At 52.9% G+C, this 11,762-nt stretch overlaps 2 protein-coding genes across 12 annotated transcripts; one reads left to right on the top strand and one right to left on the bottom strand.

Moving 5' to 3' along the window:
- Nucleotides 1-1,123: 1,123 nt before the first annotated feature.
- Nucleotides 1,124-5,250, bottom strand: BCL2L2 (BCL2 like 2). 2 transcript variants are annotated; one of them, XM_045516500.2, is made up of 4 exons: nucleotides 3,294-5,250; nucleotides 2,928-3,015; nucleotides 2,018-2,457; nucleotides 1,124-1,398 (listed from the first exon to the last, which is right to left on the bottom strand). In XM_045516500.2, exons 3-4 carry the CDS (start codon nucleotides 2,447-2,449, stop codon nucleotides 1,249-1,251), a joined length of 582 nt encoding a protein of 193 aa, XP_045372456.1. In that variant the 5' UTR covers nucleotides 2,450-2,457; nucleotides 2,928-3,015; nucleotides 3,294-5,250; the 3' UTR covers nucleotides 1,124-1,248. The 2 variants fall into 2 exon arrangements, with proteins under 2 accessions (XP_045372456.1, XP_010953028.1); XM_010954726.3 differs by having other exon boundaries at nucleotides 3,315-5,248.
- Nucleotides 5,251-5,420: 170 nt separating this feature from the next.
- LOC123616767 (protein phosphatase 1 regulatory subunit 3E) lies at nucleotides 5,421-11,552 on the top strand. Of its 10 annotated transcripts, none has more exons than XM_074365772.1 (4): nucleotides 5,421-6,503; nucleotides 6,804-7,259; nucleotides 8,260-9,065; nucleotides 9,969-11,552. In XM_074365772.1, exons 1-2 carry the CDS (start codon nucleotides 6,087-6,089, stop codon nucleotides 7,224-7,226), a joined length of 840 nt encoding a protein of 279 aa, XP_074221873.1. In that variant the 5' UTR covers nucleotides 5,421-6,086; the 3' UTR covers nucleotides 7,227-7,259; nucleotides 8,260-9,065; nucleotides 9,969-11,552. The 10 variants fall into 10 exon arrangements, with proteins under 10 accessions (XP_074221873.1, XP_074221879.1, XP_074221878.1 ...); XM_074365778.1 differs by having other exon boundaries at nucleotides 8,928-9,065; XM_074365777.1 differs by having other exon boundaries at nucleotides 5,422-6,503; nucleotides 8,925-9,065.
- Nucleotides 11,553-11,762: the final 210 nt, after the last annotated feature.

Raw genomic sequence — 11,762 nt, forward strand, 5'->3', positions numbered from 1 at the left:
CAGGTAAGTAACACCCATGAAAACAGTGTGGCTTCCAAGAAAATATAAATGCTCCTAGGTCACGGGAGGTACTCTAGAACCCAGACGCCTGGCCCTTGATAAAGCAGCACCACAGCCCACCACACGGAATAGGCCCTTCTCGGAGTACATGTCACCCTCACACCCATGGGGCTCAGAGCCGGAATGTTCCTTTCAAGGCATCAACAGTCTCACTGAGACACAGTGCAGGACCCAGACTGTATTCTAGATCTGCATTGACGTCCACACGCTCAAAAGGAAAATTAGTAAGAGTCCCAATTTAGAGTTTAAGTTTGGGTACAGAAGGTCCCAGAGATAGGGAACACTTTAGGCACCAGTGTGCCTCAGTGAGAGGGAGGGCAGCAGGCAGCCCCAGCCCCCAGAGCCCCCACCCACCGTAGGCTCCGCAGCCCTGCCTTTCTGTCAGAGCCCAGGAGGCAGCAGCGAGTGCGTGATGTACAAGGGAGGGGAATGATGAAGGAGATGAAGGAACAAGGCCAGCTGCAGAACTGTTCTTCTCTCCAAAGCCCTGCTGACAACTTTCTGCAGAAAAGTGCCCAAAGCCCTCAGTCTGGATACAGTGTTTCTCCCTCAGCCTTGAGGCAGCAGGACAAGGGGAGGAGGGGTGAAGGGGGTTGGGAGGAGGAACAGAGAGCTGGTCCTTGTTCTCAACACTGCAAGAGGGAATGTTTTCTCCCAGAGCAATCCAGTGCCACCAGATTAGACAAGCAGCCCAGCATGCACACAAGCACGCGTGCACATGCACACGTGTGGCCCAGCAGCCCATGGTCACAGCCACCTCTCCCTATCCCCTGAGAACCCCGTGCTCCCATTCCAAAGGGATGTGTCTTCTATTTCCCCCAAATCCTGCTCATTCAATGGAGACGCCAACCCCTTTTGTAAGTCCACCTTCCTCAGGGCTGCAGATCATGTTCCAGGTAGAGTTTTGTGTGCCTACACCTATAGGCATGATCCCTCCCCCACCTCCCCCAACCCTGGAATGAGTCCATCTCCTGGCCCCGCTGACTTTCCAAATACATTCCTCAGTGTCTCCAGCTCATTCTCGCAACGCCTACCTGGCACCATCCACTCCGTCACATACTACCCTGCCCCTTCCCATCCCCGTTCCATGCCCATCCATTCACCCACTTCTTCCAAGGGCATTCGTCTGTTCTGTTCCCGCTCTCCCATCCCCCAGCCACACCTAGCCCCACCTGGCCCTGGACTTTCTCACTTGCTAGCGAAAAAGGCCCCTACAGTTACCAGGGCCCCCAGTGCCACGGCCCCCGTCAGCACTGTCCTCACTGAGGCCCAGTTCCCCTCCCGCAGACGCCGCGCCTCCTCCAGGGCCCCGTCCCCGTATAGAGCTGTGAACTCCGCCTGTGGGAGAGAAGGGAAGTAGGAGAGAAAGAAGGAGAAAGGGATATCAGGAGAGGAAGGAGTGGAGAAAAGAGGAGAGGAAGAGTTCCAGTTCCATCCACTGCAAGCACTGTCCCACCCCCAACTCCTCTCTGGCCAAAGCTCTTCTGGCCGCCAGCCCCTCGGATCCCTCGTGAGCGCCTGGCTCATTTGTTCTTCTCTACCTCGAGTGCATCCCATCCTTTCCCTGGACAAAAATTCTACTCAGAACTGGCATCCTATGCCAAGATTTGCCTGACCACCACCCATCCCTGATCCCTGCCCCCCAGGCCATGTACCTAGGTGTAAAAAGCTCCTGACAACTGGATGCCATTTCCCTGCAGGGTCTACCTGGCTATTGTGTATTCTGTTCTCTGCTTTGGACCACCGAGCCCACCCAGTGATGACTGCATGGCAGCCCTGGAGTGCAGAGTCCAGTGATGCCCACAGTGAGGGCATCTGATTCCACCCAAATAGGGAGACAGCCCCCATGCCTCATTCCCAGCGTAGCTGCACCCAGCTCCAGCCATAGCCCCTGTCTTCCCCATGGAGACCAGCTTTACAGAGGGATGTGCAGAGCAGCAATTGAGAAGCTTCTTACCCAGCCTCCACTGCTGTGGATCCAGTCAGCCAGCCGCGTCTCCAGGTAGGCCACCATCCACTCCTGCACTTGTCCCACAAGTGGCTCCATCTCCTTGTTGACGCTCTCAGCACACAGCGCAGCTCCAAAGACAAAGAAGGCCACAAGGCGGCCCCAGTTGGGGCCCCCTTGGAAGAGTTCATCAGAGACCTGGGTGAAGCGTTGCTGGGCCGAGCCGGGGGTCACATGCAGCTGAGCCGCCAGATCAGAGAAGGTGCGCCGGAAGCGGGTCTCGAACTCATCCCCAGCTGCCCGCATGGCTTGGTGCAGCGGGTCAGCAGCTGGGCCCTCCCCGGGGCCAGCTCCACAGACATAACCCTTCTGCCTCAGCTTATAGCCTACAAAGTCTGCCACTAGAGCCCGTGTGTCTGGGGCTGAGGCTGGGGTCGCCATCCGGGCGGCTGTAGGAGTCAAACACGAAAGACTGGCATGAGTACATGGTCAGAGATGCAGAAGGGGGCATTTCAGGTTTGTTCAGCCCAATGAGACAGGGAGGGAAGTGGGGGGAATGCTCAGAGACCACTGGGCAGGGAAGGGTAAGAACAAGGAAATTAGGCCATGGTGAGTGGCCAGGGCATGAGGGGCTGGCCCTTAAATTCGTAATATGCCAAATTAAATGAAAACAAGTAAGTCTCCTTATTTAAATACTTTACATTCTTTCCATAATAAGACGACAACAGCTCTATGACACCCCTACAATACCACTCTCCACACTGCACACCTTTTTGGCTAGAGGAAGGGGCTTAGGACCTCCCCAGAGGCAAGATGTGAAGATGCTGGCAGAGGCACAAGATGGGGGAGGAGAAAGAGGCTAAAGGGAAAAGGGGAGAAGCAAAGGGTTGCCGGGACAGAGAAGGAAGGGGACACTCACCCAGCCTGGATGGCAGCTCTTAGGACCCAGCGCTGGTGGCAAGGAGCCCCCAGCTGGGGCCTTTCATCCTCCTGCCCAACGTGGAGCCCTGGGAAGGGGAGGGGGAGATCAGAGCTAGGTGGGGAAGACCAGGGATCAGGGTCTAGGCTGAGAAGGGCTGGGGTTGCAGCTCCCGGGACCAGGCCCCTGCCCTCTGCGCTCTACCAGCTGTATGGCCGAATCCATGTTTAATGACTGTCCTCCCGGGAAACCCAGGGCCAAGGGCTTCCTGCCGACACCATCTACACTCCCAGCTCCCCCCAGTGCAGCCCAAAGGCCCAGCTCCTCCCTCACCCCCACCCTCAGCCAGTCTCCAACCCCGCCTGCCTGCCAGGTTAGGGATCTCACGGGTCAGGCCGCTGCCGGGATCCGGGCCGTTTCCTGGTGCAGGAGCTGGGAGGGAGGGAGAGAGGGAGGAAGGGAGGGAAGGAAGGAGGGAGGAGAAGGGGGGGGCGGGAGGGAGGGCCCGGCGCCGGGTGATGATGGGGCCCAGAGATGCGTCCAGAGAGAGGGGCGGGGCTGGGACGCAGGCTTGGGAAGGGCCACAACTCAGGAAGAGAGAGGGCGGCTGGAGGCCAAGAAGAGCAGGGCTAGGAGGGCACCAAGGGCCGGGCGGGGCTCCTGAACCTGGAGGTGGCCCAGAGAAGCTGGCTGGGCCTCAGGAAACCTTGGTGCAAATTCAGCAGTTCCAAAAGGTCTCTGATGTTCCATGCACTTGTTGATCTTTTCCAGCCCTGGGGTAGGTGACCAGAAAAGAAGAGCAGTTCCCATTCCGGTGGGAACTGCCTGCCAGTTGCCTCACCCTGTGGGACTGGCAGATGTGAGACAGACACCAAACACTTCACTTCCTCTTTTCTCCGGGACCTTTGACCCATTGGGCCCTTCGTGAGTTGGGGCCTTAGCCAGGCATCAGGGATTCAGGACTGGATAGCAAGCAGTTTCTGCAGGTACCTTTTCTTCTTCTTTCTTCTTTTTTTGTAATCGGATTGGTTTTCTTTTTAATTCTTTTTACCCCCACACATGAAGGTTGCCTTGTTTTTTAGTGAATAAGCTAGTCCAGTCCTTCATTTGCATCCTGATTTCTTCTGAGACATTTACTTGAAATAAAAACACTTTTAAGTCTCAGGATCTAAATATATTACTGTCTGTGCACTCATTTATTTATAAGCTTAGTGAGAGCAGGCACTGACTTTTATTCATTTTTATGTCTTCATGGCGTAATAGACCTTCAGTAAATGTTGACTGAACAAATCACTCAATGGCCCTGGCCAGTTACTGAGCAGCCTCAGTCAGATGTTTGAAGATCACTATGGTGGCTGTTTAAGAAACAAAGACTTCTGGACCAACACAAATTACACCAGGTCCAAAGCTGTGTATCTCTATGATCTGCTCAGACCAACACCACAGAGCCTAGGAAAGGCAGTTCAAACTGTAGACAAGGCAACAGAGCTTCTCCCAGAAAACCTCAGGCCACACAGGCTAACCCTGAACCTTACCTATTCCATCAATGACATATTTTGCCAGAGCAAGAAAGACAGTTTTAAACCGACTGTAACACAAATTAGTGTAACATTATTTTACAACCTAAGATACGAAAAGAATGTCCATGGATTATATATGAATGTATAACATAAGAAAATAAAACTCAGTATCACTTTAAAAATGAATCCTGGCTAGGCAGCATTGCTATCATTCATACTAGAGTTAAAATGCAAGCAGGAATGAATTGTATAAGATAGTATATGTCTCACTGTTTATTTTCAGCTTAGTCACTTGTGATTTTACAGTTAAACTCTCTTGCTGCTTTAAATTTAGAAATTCCACTTCTACTCTACGATTCCGTATTTCAATGCTCTGAAGATGTTAACTATTACCATGAAATGGTTTAATCTTATATAACTAAGTGGGAAAAGAGCACACTTTAGAGTGGGCCTGCTGAGTTTCCAATTTCAGCTCCCCAAATATTAACTTATGTGCCCTGGGCAAGAGTCCTATCCCCTCTCTCCCTCAATTTTCTCATCTATAAAATCGGTATAATACTCTCTATTCCTATGGTGGCTGTATTATATGAGTTAGTATTTGTACCTACTACATTGTAAGCGCAAATAAAACTTTACATTTTTTCACTATAGTAGTAAAAAGACAGCTCTGTGTGCTTCTTGGAGCTCCTACTGGAACTAGAACCCCACAGCTCCAGCTCCAAGAGAGATGTGTGATGACTCATTCAACAATTTGAGGGCTGACTATGTCCTGAAACAGACCATGAATCAGACACAGCCTCTGCCCTCAAAGGGCTTACAGTCAGGTTAGAGATCAGAACTCTAATACACTTTTTTTTTTTACAGATGAGAAAACTGAGGTCCAGAGAAGTTGGGCTTTGCTCAAGGTCAAGCAGCTAAAGAGCACCAGAGGTGAGACAAGAAGCTATGTGTCTCTACAACTCTCAGCTCAGAACTCTTTCCACCCACCTTTTTGAGCTCCATATCTCAATTTCTATTTGAGACTCTACCTAGCTTTTTTGACCTTGCCTTATTTGTAACCACAGCCACCCTCCTCCCAAACCTGGAGTCTAGGGTTTAGGAAAGAAAACGGTGAGCCCTGAAGATAAAGTTACAGGCTGGGCGTTTTGAACCTTCTAAAAGAAAAGGAAAGGTTACTTTCTACTCTGTGTTAACTCTTCCCGTGCCAGAAAGGCTGAGACCGTTTTTTTAGGGGGGGGGGAGGCAGAGTGGTCTCAGGACGGAAGGGGTAGAGTCCCCGCCTCCTGGTGCAGCAGCAGCAAAGATAGATGGGGAGCCACCTGTCAGAGGGCTGTGGGCGGAGGCCAGGGCCCGCGAGGGCCGCGGGACCGAAGGGTGAGCGCACGCTCAGAGCAGACAGCTCGCAGGAGGTGATGGTCTAAGACCCTGGGAGCTGACGGACAGTGGGAGGGACAGGTAGTCCCAGAGGCGAGGCAGAGCTGGGGGAGGTGGAGGATTCTGGAGGTGACAGCAAGGAGAGTACGCAACTGCGAGGGACGTCTGAAGCTTCTTCAGGGACGCCAGGCAGGTTGGAGACACGAAGGGAAGGCAGCGCGGTGGCGCTGCGGTAGGGCCCCGGGACGGGGGTGGGGGGGGTGCCATGTCTCGCGAGCGGCCCCCTCGCACCGACATCCCCCGCAACCTGAGCTTCATCGCCGCGCTGACAGAACGCGCCTACTACCGCAGCCAGAGGCCCAGCCTCGAGGAGGAGCCGGAGGAGGAGCCAGGCGAGGGCGGGACGCGCCTCGGGGCCCGATCCCGCGCTCACGCTCCGAGTCGGGGGCGCCGGGCTCGCTCTGCGCCCGCCGGAGGCGGCGGGACCCGGCCACCCCGCAACCACAGCCCCGACACCCGCAAAAGAGTGCGTTTCGCCGACGCGCTAGGGCTGGAGCTGGCCGCCGTCCGCCGCTTCCGCCCGGGAGAGCTGCCCCGGGTGCCCCGCCACGTGCAGGTCCAGCTGCAGAGGGACGCCCTCCGCCACTTTGCGCCGTGCCAGCCCCGCGCCCGTGGCCTCCAGGTAGGCGGCAGAGGCACGCCCCTTCCCCGGGACTTCCCCCACCTGGCCGCGGCGGGCGTGTCGGAGTGGATTTACCACAGAGCACCCAACTCCACCCCCGACCTGGGCTTGCTCTTACTCATCCCCTTTTGGGGTCCCCATTGGCGAGTGGCTTTAGGCCACTCTCCCAGCTAGGCCCCCTCTGACCGCCGGGACACTAGACAGTCTTGGATTGGTCCGGTGCCTCGCCCTGACCCCGCCCCCTGTTTCTCCCCTCCTCTCGCCCGGGCTTCCTCTTTTCCTCTCCCCTTTTCCCCGCAGGAGGCGCGCGCAGTCCTGGAACCGGCCAGCGAGCCCAGCTTCGCCGCCCGCTTGCAGGCGCAGCGCATCTGCCTGGAACGCGCCGAGGCGGGCCCGCTGGGCGTGGCCGGGAGCGCGCGCGTGCTGGACCTGGCCTACGAGAAGCGCGTGAGCGTGCGCTGGAGCGCCGACGGCTGGCGGAGCCAACGCGAAGCGCCCGCAGCCTACGCGGGCCCAGCCCCGCCTCCGCCGCGCGCCGACCGCTTCGCCTTCCGCCTGCCAGCGCCACCCATTGGCGGCGCCCTGCTTTTCGCCTTGCGCTACCGCGTGACGGGCCACGAGTTCTGGGACAACAACGGCGGCCGTGACTATGCTCTACATGGGCCCGAGCACCCGGGCAGTGGCGGAGCTCCGGAACCCCAGGGCTGGATCCACTTTATCTGAGATACCTGCGGCTGACAGCGGAAAAAACCAAAGGCACCCGGGGGCTGGGGGAGCCCGAAGATTTGGCGGGGAGGAATGGGAGAAACCGAGATTGGCGGGGAGCTGCCCGAGAGTCAAGTGGGGGAGGGCGAGGAGGATGGGAGAAACCAAAGGGGTATGGGGAGTGGATGGAATCAATGAAAATGGGGGAAATTGGAGTGGATGTGAGTGGAAGGAACTCAAGGTATGAGAGACAAAGGGTGCTGGAAGAGTAGTAAAAAATCAAAAGAATTGGGACGATGGTGACGTTCTCTTCCGTGAACGGGCACTGGGAGAAAGTGAGTGGGTTCGCCAGGCCTAGGGGCAGTCAAAGGTTTGGGACTGAGGAGGTATTTTGTGTGTACAAGGAGCCCACCGCAACTGAAGTCATTTAGATTGCTGGCTCATCCTCTCTTACCAGCCTTTGCCACTGCAGGTCCCCCAGCCCTGCCTTTCCTAGCTTTAACTCAGCCATAATTGCCTTGCTTAAGTTTCAGAACTTGGCCATCGCTCCTCAGTCCCTGGCATTATGACAGGAATCCCTTGTCACCCTTGCCAGCCCCTGACTTAAGTCTCCACTGGCTGGGGAGTGACGGCAGGTAACAGTCAGAGCTCCTTCCTCCAGCCTCCAGGCAGCTCCGGGCATTAAAGTGAAAGCAAAACCAACTCCAGGCCTGTCCTTGTAGCCAAATAATGTGGTGCCCAAGGGGTTGGTACACTCAGGGGCTTCCAGAAAAATGCCAGCCTTACCTTTCTGGGTGCCTTCTAATGACCTCTAAACACTTTATGGACTGTATTTGTCAAGAGACAGGTGAGCCACAGGATTTTTTCTGCCACAGAAGAAAAGAAAGTCACTGACTAGCTGCATAACTTTGGGCAAGTCACTTCACCTCTCTGGGCCCCAATTTCCTCCTTGGGAAACTGGATTTGGGTTAGGTGATCTCTTAGGCCCCTTCCTGCTTTGACGTTTTACCATCTGTAAGGGGCAGTGTGGATAAGAAGCCACATTCTCCAGCCTACAGTTGGAGTGCTGCAGTCTAGAACACACAGCGACCCAAGCGTCTGGTTGGGACTGAGGATGGGTCCTCCAGGTTTCGACACCCATTCCAGAGCCCAGGAAGCATCCCATAACCAGCCAGCAGCCTCAGGGTATTCCAGGCCCTCTTTCAAACCACAGCACTTTCTGCCCCTTGCTTTTTCCTTTTGCCGCCCCCCACCCCCCAACTTCCAGCCTGGATGCTATGAAACAGCTTTGGGGAGGTGCCTCTCTGTTGGGGGAAGTGATGCTTGGGAGCCCAGAGATGAAAGGAAACGATACTGGGGGCTTTCTTGAGGATAAAGGATCATGGGTATAAGAAATGGAAAACATTTCAAATCAAGAATCAGAGCAACTTGAAAACTGAATGGTACCAGAAGATGGCAGTCAGTTCCATACTCTGAGCAAGTGAAATGGGAAAGCTGGACTTTTCTACCCATTCACTCATGCCTTGTGTTTCTCCTCTGCTGGTTGCTTTTCCTTTTCTCTCACCCTCTGCCTAAACTTTGCTTTCCTCTCTCCTTGTCCCCCTCTCATTGCTTTCATTTTTCTTTTAGCTTACAGGCCATTTACCTTCATTTTCTCTATTTCCATCCACCTCCCCCTTCATCCTTGTTGATCTCTGCTATTCCTTCTCCCTCCAGAAGGGGTGGAGACCCTACTTCCTTTTCTCCAAGACCATGGTTGATCCACCTTCCTCCCTCAGACTCCTTTTTGACAGTCTTCTAGAAGGGAGAAGAGGGAAAAGCAGTTCCGGATGCTGCAGATGAACAAGGAGCTCCCAGGTAAGCAGCTCCCCACAGCTTTTTCTCTGTTACTGACTTCTCAAAAATTTCTGGATTCCCCTTTTATCACTAAGTGAGAGACAGTGCATGCACATGTGCCCACACGTGCGTTCAGAGTAGAGTGTGGAGCTTGTGACCATGCCCCTCCTCTCCGAAGCCTTAATTCTTTGAAGAAGGATGGGTAAAAGAGAGAAACCTGGAGTCACTCCTCAAACAAGTGCCCACTTAAACATCATTCTTATCTGGTGAAGAAAACAATCTCATGCGTCTTGTGGATCACCTTCAGGTCAAAGTTCTAGCAGAGTGAAGAGAGAAAATGTACTGGAAGCCACCAACCAATGCACTTTTTAGTTATCATTGAGGAGCCCAACGGAGAATAATGGAGCGGGAGACTGGGTTAAGGCTCTGTGTAATAATCTCTTGCTTGATGTGTATGCGTTACTGCTATGCTGTGTTAGCAGTCCTAAGCGCTCACGTTTACATATCCACCAAAATCTGGTGTCTTGCATGCATTATAATCCTCAAAACCACCCTGAGTTGAGTAATATTATTCCTGTCTTAGAGAGAAAACAGTTCAGAAAAGCTCAGTAATTTGTTCAAGATCACACAGCTAGTAAATGGCAGAGCTAGGACTGTGAACGCAGAAGCTGGAGCCTCTGTGCATAACCATGATGTTATATTTTCCTTTAAAAACAAAATCAAAACTTTGCCATTAAACAACAACCCTTGCCACATATCTCTAATTAGGAAAAGACTACAGTTTCTTTTCTTTCTTTCTTTTTTTTTTTAATGGCGTACTGGAGAATGAACCCAGGACCTCATGCATGCTAAGCAGACACTCTACCACTGATTTATACCCTCCCCTACAGTTTCTAATTGTGCTCTGTCTTTCCATCTTCCCAGTCTCCCAAACTGGCTTGGAGAAGGCAAAGCACTGAGGGTCCCAGGCTTCATCTGCTCCTTCCAGGAGCTTGCTGCTGTGTCCTGTGCTAGTGTCCCAGCTCTGCACGATCAGTGAGGAACAGCTGCACCTGCCTGCTGGAGAACTGGGGAACCCATCTGGACTCCAGCCTTTCTGTACACTGGGATTCTCTCCTGGCGCTAGCCAGTCCTCCATACCTGTTGGTCTGCTATGCCTTTTTCCACTACCCCCACGAACATTGAACAGGCCAATTCCCTAAAGTTTTCACTAAGAGGGTCCCCAACTAGGACAATTGCTGGATGGTCTGTGCTTGGGCCCTCTCTGGGAGCCCTAGTGTCACTAAGCAGGTAAATGCAAACAGGTTGGAGGCAGGCAACCAAGGAAAATTCATTGTTCCTGAGCTGCTTCTCTAAGAAGTACCACGGCTCACCCATGCCCCCATTCTCAGCTTTATAAAGCCAATACCTGAGTCTCCTGGTTCTATCTATACAGAGCTGCCCCAGGGCCTGGAGGTGAGCTGATAGCCTCATCTGACATGGGAAACACTAGGAGTTTGGCAGAATGTTTAGAGATGTGTCATGTGTCAGGCACTGTGGTAGGGACTTTCCTGTAAAGAGTATTGACTGCCTGAACAGGAGCAATTTAGGGTATAACGTGTCAGCAGTAGACTGAGAAGTACCATCAGAGAAACCATCACCATGGTCTGGGGCTTGGGTTCCAGAAACACTGCAGAGAGAACCAGCCCTCAAATGTCTTCCAATACATTCCTCGTGTTCCTTTGTTTTCCTTTATGAATGTAGCTCATCATTTCTCTTCATAATAAGCTCTAACTCATCTTTCCAGTCTAACTCCCACACTCCCTTGCTTCTAACTCCTGTGTTTCTGTGGAGCTCCTCTGGATCCTTGCAATTAGCAGGTCATAGAATCAAGAGACCTGAAAAGGCTTGTCTTTAGAGATCATCCTGTCCAGACTCCTCCACAGATGAGGACACAGGTCCAGAGATGAGAAATGACTCCAGCAAGTTCAGATAATTTGTTAGTGCATCTCGAGATGGGGCTTAAACCCAGGCCCCCTGATCACATCCCAGTCCAGGCCACACACATGGAGCAGGAGATTATTACACAGGCCTCTCTCCACGTAGTCAGACCCACGATTTTTCATGGCAGGGGGTTACATCAGGCATGTTTCATTTTCTGCTTCTAGTTTCCATTCCCTTCCCCGCCCAGGTGGAAAGAGAAACAGAAGGGACTGCTATGTCCCCAGCCTTGGCACTTCTTTCGATGAGATTGCCGAAGAACAGTGAAGTTGCTAAAAAGACTGAATAATCTACCCATGGAATAGCTAACCTAGCAAGGAAATGAAAGTTTGCTATGTGAATCCCCCAGAACCACTTCTCATCAGGCCCTCCCAGAGCCTCCCCACCCCCCTCACAGTGCAGCCCTGTTCACCGGGCCCCAAACCCACTGGCATGGTGCCTCACTTCAGCTTCTTCACACAGCTGCCCTCCCTTCTGGATAAAAGACCTCATATTTTAAATAAAATTGAAATATGAAAAGAAAGCATATCATAAGATATTGAGAAGTATTGTTGGTTTGGGGCTGAGGGTGGAAGAGACCCAGAGGCAAGATTCCTTCCTCCCCCTCACCCCCTCCCATTTCTTGGTCATCTAATTTCCCTTTTTTTTTTTTTCAATCTTTTTTTTTCTCTTTTTTTTTTTCTTTTGGTCATCTAATTTCTTAAAAATCCTGTTCCCTGTCTGTGAGAGTCCTCTGGG

Source organism: Camelus bactrianus, chromosome 6, assembly GCF_048773025.1.
Source record: "Camelus bactrianus isolate YW-2024 breed Bactrian camel chromosome 6, ASM4877302v1, whole genome shotgun sequence".
Lineage (NCBI taxonomy): Eukaryota > Metazoa > Chordata > Mammalia > Artiodactyla > Camelidae > Camelus > Camelus bactrianus.

Excerpts from the sequence above, each read along its gene's own strand:
- BCL2L2 (XM_045516500.2), bottom strand. The coding sequence starts at position 2,449 with ATGGCGACCCCAGCCTCAGCCCCAGACACACGGGCTCTAGTGGCAGAC. Across the intron at positions 1,399-2,017 it reads TCCACAGCAGTGGAGGCTGG|GCGGAGTTCACAGCTCTATA; the intron begins GTAAGAAGCTTC and ends TCTCTCCCACAG.
- LOC123616767 (XM_074365772.1), top strand. The coding sequence starts at position 6,087 with ATGTCTCGCGAGCGGCCCCCTCGCACCGACATCCCCCGCAACCTGAGC. Across the intron at positions 6,504-6,803 it reads CCCGCGCCCGTGGCCTCCAG|GAGGCGCGCGCAGTCCTGGA; the intron begins GTAGGCGGCAGA and ends TTTTCCCCGCAG.